We start from the raw sequence: 6,000 nt of genomic DNA on the forward strand, positions 1-6,000 counted from the left end.
CCTCACAAGCCCTAATTTGTTCCTATCTGCCTCCTCACTTCATCTTTAACTACCCCTTTCCTTCTTAATTCCTCTTCAACCATATTGACTTTGTCTTCCTGGGACTTTCTCTTCCATGCTTTTGCCTCAGCGACTTCAATGTGATATTCCTCTATTCCCAGATATCTTCATGCTTCCCCTCCCATCCCCTTCCACAATATTCTCAGGTGTTGGCTCAAATATGTCTCTGACCACCTACCTAATTAACATGCCTCTAGCACTCTTTTTTCCCTTTTTACTTTTTGTCATAATTGTGATATACCTAACATTAAATTGTATGTTAATGTATTGTGTTTTTTTCTGTTGCTTCTTAGAATCTAGGCTCTGTGAAGGCAAGGACTTCATTCTGTTCACTGATATAATCTGGGCACATGCGACTGTGTCTGACACATAATAGGTGCCTGATAAATATTTGTTAAAACTAGTTACTAAGCCATTCTATGCCTTTTGCTTTGTGTATCGATACCTTTATTTATATTTTTAAAGATTATACCATACATTGTATTCTTTTTGTATAATGTATGAACTTCTTTCCAAGTCAGTAAGTATATAACTTTCATGGCTATTCTACTTTGTGGCTATATCACCATTGATATATCTTTCAGTCAATTATTAGACATTTTGTTTGCAGATAAAAGATTTAGACGTAGGTGTGGGACAAGTTTTAAGCTTGTCCTCTTTGCATTACTCCATGCTGTCCATTATTTTGGGTGGTAATGGGTAACCCAGTAAAGTGTGATTAGCAATTTGGGGGAGACAAAGTGGTGAAATATCTCCATTTGCATAGAATTACAATGACAAAAATCTAAAATGGGTGACCATCCTCAAACCTTGTTTTATGTTATAAACAAGAGGGTAGAAGCATTTTGCAGGGTAGGAGAAAGACTGGGAATAAAATGTAGAATGGCTAATCCATTAATTGAGTTAGAGAGCTGGTTAGTGGTCAGAGTTGTGCTTAATCAGATCAAGTCTGTCATTTTGCACCTTTTGGCTTAAAATGGATCAATAATATTAGTCTGTGTTTAAGTAAGGAAGTTAGGCTCTAAAGATTTTTATTATTATTTATTTATTTATTTATTTATTTATTTATTTATTTATGTAATTTATTATTGTCAAATTGGTTTCCATACAACACCCAGTGCTCATCTCAACAGGTGCCCTCCTCAATGCCCATTTCCCCCTCCGATTTTTTTTTTAATGTCTTTTTCGATTTCACCAATGTCAGTATTTTTCAAACATATTTCCAGAATGAATTTAGGACCTCTTTTGAGTCCTTAGGTCAAGGATAACTTCACATTGCTTCTAATCGTTGATTAGCAGCATCATTTATTTGAATAAATCATTTTTCATTTAACTTTCTCAGGTGATTAATTCATCCACCCACCCACCCTTTCTTTAATGTTTACCAATTTTTCACTCAAAGAAACAAACTGGTTCGGAGGAGTCTTTTTAGGTGAGAGGGTGTCATGGTAGATATGGTATCAAGGCCCAAGGGAACAAAACATTTTGAGCCGCTGGTGTTTGGGAATTTCCGCATAGCATTAGGTTATCTTCAGTTTTGAGATAAATATGGTTTTTTTAATTTGCTTATTTGTTTCTCATCTTCATGAGTTTGAAAAGGAGAGAAAAAATTCCCTTTTATTCTTTTTCTTTGAGCCTGAATTGGGAGTTTCATTTCAAAAGCCTCGAGTGGATGATTGAAGCAGGAAGACACAGAAAAAGGACCTCTGCTAGGTAAGGGCCACTGGCCTGCCTCCTGGCAGAATCTCTACACATCCTATATTAAAACTATTCAAAACTGGAATGTGCTCCAGGGGGAAAGATTTAGAGCAGGAAGGATTTGGAGAATTTGTTTTTAATCATGCCTCTCATTCAGTGGGATCTCTGTGGTAATAACAGTTATTGAGCATCTACAAAGGGCTGTGCCCTGTGCTGTGCTCTTCATGTACAGTATCTTGTTTAATCTCCAAAACAACTTTATGAGGTTCTATTACCCCCATTTTCTAAATAAGGGACTCCGGTGCAGAAAAACTGGATGGGGGAGCTCTGGTCACAGGTCTTACAGACCATACAGTAGAGACTCAAACCCAGAAAGGTCTATCTCTAGAGTTTGTACTCTTAGCACCATGTCTTACCGTCTATTCTACTAATCTTGGCTTAAGTATAGTCCATGTTGTTCCTAGGACATAGGAATTTCTGTCCTTTGATCCAAAAGAAAGATCTGCTTCTCTCTTCACTCCTTACTCTGCTCTTAAAGGCCTGGGTCAGCAGCAAGCACAGAGTCTGCAGGGCATCACACAATATGCATTTGGTGCCCAGGCATTGATGGTAGCCCACCACCCAGGATCCTGATGCCCAGGATGGCCAGGGTATGGGGATCATAGGAGATGAACCCATTCCTGCAGAATTGGTTGGGAGCACCAAGCTATTGTATTTGGGAGTTTAAAAATGAGCCTGCTATAGTACTGTCTCTTACATCCAATCTTAGAATGAAGGGAAGGGAGGGGTTGGATTTGTGCAGATTTCTTCCAGGGTGAACAGTATCTTCTCAGTCTGCCCTCAGGGCCATTTTTAAATTTTATTTTAATTTTTTTTTTATTATGAAATGTATTGTCAAACTGGTTTCCATACAACACCCAGTGCTCATCCTAACAGGTGTCAGGGCCATTTTTTGTACTCACCGTGGGATTTGGGGCACTATCAATTCACCTACAGCAGTTCTCTGTCACTGTAAAATCTAATACTAACATTTTATTTTCAATGTTTAGGTTAGGGATTTTTCTGGGGCCAAAATATTTCTTATAATTTTCCACTTCCTAGAGGCTAGACAGAGTGGGATTCAACACCACTCTCTTGGTCTATTTTTCTCCTTTTAATCTCTCTAGGTTTTTCAGATGAACCATTTGATGACTTTTAAAGGAGACTGAAATTGTCTCATAATGACTTGATTTAAGAGTTTCACATAGTATCTCTTGAGTTTTCTGAAATACTAACAGAGCCTTGGGGTGCCTGGGTGACTCAGTAAAGCATTGGACTTTGGCTTAGGTCATGATGTTATGGTTCCTGAGCACGAGCCCTGCATTGGGTAAGTTCGAGCCCTGCTTGGGATGAACACCACTTCTTTCTCTCCCTCTGTCTCTCCCTCTCTGCTCTTTGTTCACTTGTGTCCTCTGTCTTAAAAAAAAAAAAAGTATGTATGTATATGTATATATACATATACACACACATATAAATGTATATATATATGTATATATGTATATATATTCAGAGGCTTAAAAACTTCCAGCCATTTCTCTTGGGGTGCCTGCGTGGCTCAGTCTGTTAAGCCTCCCACTCTTGATTTTGCCTCAGGTCATGATCTTATGGTTCTTGAGTTTGAGTCCTGTCCTGTGTGGGGTTCTGCACTGACAGCGTGGAGCCTGCTTGGGACTCTCTCTCTGCCCCTTCCCTGCATCCATGCTCTCTTTCTCTCTCTCTGTCTCTCTCAAAATAAATAAATAAACATTTAAAAAAAACAAAACCTAGCCATTTCTCCAAAGCTTGCGCACTGCACATGGTCCACACACTGGTCATGAGACTGGAATTGACATCTCTATAGAGAAGTGAGGTAAAAAGTGACATGGAAATCCTTATTTTAAGCATTGTCAATTATTACTTGCCCCATATAATAAAAGGGCAGCTCTTTGGTCTTCCCCCCTGAACTTGATGTATTTAAAAATGTTGAGAATGTAAAGATTGCTTATTGCAAACTCTAAAAGTGTCTTTTAGCTGCAAATACCCTTCTCCTTTTAGCTTCCTGGCAAAGACACACTTGTAGGAGGAAGGCAGGCAGAAGCTGGGGTGGGGGGTGGTTTTGATATATTAATGTAGTTTGTTCTCTTTTTCTCCTCAGATAGTCTGCTGTCATTTTCTGCCTTGGAAAATAACTAAGTGGCACTTGGAATTAAACTCTCCCGGGGAAAGTGGTGTGACTGTTGAGAATTTTAAGTTAAAATCACTTTCTATCTCTCTGCATGGCTCAATTCTTCCTTTTATCTTCTTCCCTATCATGTATTATTGGGTTTTAATATAGTACCAAATAACCATGGTCAACAGCAGAAGAGAGGTAACTCTTTTTCTGATTAGAACACGTGGCTTTTCTGACATAGAGCCTCATCTCAGGGGCTGAGAGACTAACCACACAAGTGGCTGCTCTGCCCTGTGTTTCTCGAATGATAAAGTTTTCCTGAGGCTAAAAAGGAAGCCAAGGCCACAACTCTAAAAGGAGGAAATTTTTCTTATTGTTGATTAGGGCTCAGTTAGCTTTACCAGGAAAATGATGACCTCGGGTCCTTCTTTTACCCTCAGGAAGATTTAAGCTATATCTTCCATACGTTTCTTTTTCAGGGAGTCTACACTTTATATATACTGGCTTCAGAGTAGGAAGAATTGGTTTCTTCACAACTCAGGCCAGATGGAAAGTATTTTCCTTTGCTCCTGCAAAACCAAAATAACTAGTATTTCTTGCTTGTGAATTTGGGCTTGCAAATAAGGCGTGAGTGCTGGCCACATGGAAACAGTGTTCCAACTCTAGTCACAGCTGGAGCCCTTTGGCCATCTGAGAACGTTCTGTTGGAATTCCAAACAGATGAAGCCAAGCCCAGAACTGGTCACAACTAGGAAACAATCCGATTATTATTTCCTGTTTGTCAGGTTTTGCCTGCCCTGTTTTACATCATATAGTTCAGATTTGCTCTTTTCCATTTCCTTGCCTGGAATGCCTGGTCCTTTTCTGATATGCTCTCTAGTTTTACATACTTAGGACTCCCAAGTTTCTGATTCCCAACCTTAAAGGACTGATCCCTTTTCTCTGGAATCTCCTATCACTTGTGGTCTCTATTTCATGCATTCTGTCATTCCTTCACACTCTTGCCTCTGTCTGGAATGCTCTTCTCTCAGCACTTTGCATGAGTGGCTTCTTCTCATTCTTCAGGTCTCTGCTGAAGCACCACTTCTACAGCAGCCTTCCCTCGCTACCTGTTCCAAAGCCAGAGGCTTTTCTAGTGTGTTCAGAGACGGTCAGGTCCCCGGTGCCTGCAGAAGTGGCTGCTCTGCCCTCTTTCTAGAATGATCAAGTTTTCTTCTTCATGAGTTTGAAAAGGAGGAAAACCTCCCCATTTACTCTTTTCTTCAAATCTGAACTCGGAGAGTCAGTCCAAAAGTATTGAGTGGACAATATCTGGCGCATAGTAGATACTGAATATATTGTGGTAGGTGGATATAATTTAAGAAGGACGTTATCAAACCTTTTATCCTAGTTCTTTTTCTTTCTTTCTTTCTTTCTTTCTTTCTTTCTTTCTTTCTAATTTGAGAGAGAGAGAGAGTACATGAGAGCAGGGGAGAGAGGCAGAGTGGGGGAGAGAGAGAGAGAGAGAGAGAAAGAGAGAGAGAGAGAATCCCAACCAGGCTCGACAGGGAGCCTGATATGAGGCTCGATCCCATGACCTGAGCCAAAAGTGAGTGGGACACTTCACTTAACCGACTGAGTCACCCAGGTGCCTTGCTTGTTATTTCTATGTGTGTGTGTGTGTATATGTATGTATGTGTGTGTATATATATATATATATATATATATGTATATATATATATATATGTATATATACATATATATAAAGTCATTATGTGCTGTTTGTGTTTGTTTGTTTTGTTTCGTTTTGTTTTTAAGTAGACTTCGTGCCCAGCACAGAGCCCAGTGCAAGGCTTGAACTCAACCCTGAGATCAAGACCTGGGATCAAAAGTTGGACCCTTAACTGACCAAGCCACCCAGGTGCCCCTTATTATGTATTCTAATTTAGAAAATAAATATTATTTTGAAGTTGATTGTTTTAAAATACTTTAGATTTTTTAAATTGAAGTTGAGAAAATTTGACTCTTAACTTCCATGTTCTATCAGTATGACTTTTGGAAATATGTAATTTCTG

General features: G+C 39.2%; 1 protein-coding gene across 5 annotated transcripts in view; it reads left to right on the plus strand.

Annotated features, from left to right (window-relative positions):
* The window catches only part of CCDC126 (coiled-coil domain containing 126), a 47,694-nt gene extending 42,094 nt beyond the window's left edge, over positions 1–5,600 (plus strand). For 4 of the 5 annotated variants that reach the window (XR_013553295.2, XR_013553297.2, XR_013553298.2 and 1 more), the window contains exons 4-6: positions 354–436; positions 1,696–1,773; positions 3,932–5,600. Coding sequence is in view for 1 of the 5 variants with exons in the window: in XM_060632722.3 (XP_060488705.1) it covers positions 1,696–1,740 (45 nt within the window). In the remaining 4 variants the exon portion in view is untranslated. The remainder of the gene's footprint in view (positions 1–353; positions 437–1,695; positions 1,774–3,931) is intronic. The other variant, XM_060632722.3, reaches the window with a different exon arrangement.
* Positions 5,601–6,000: the final 400 nt, after the last annotated feature.

This window comes from Panthera onca, chromosome A2 (assembly GCF_046562875.1).
Source record: "Panthera onca isolate mPanOnc1 chromosome A2, mPanOnc1 haplotype 2, whole genome shotgun sequence".
Taxonomy (NCBI): Eukaryota; Metazoa; Chordata; class Mammalia; order Carnivora; family Felidae; genus Panthera; species Panthera onca.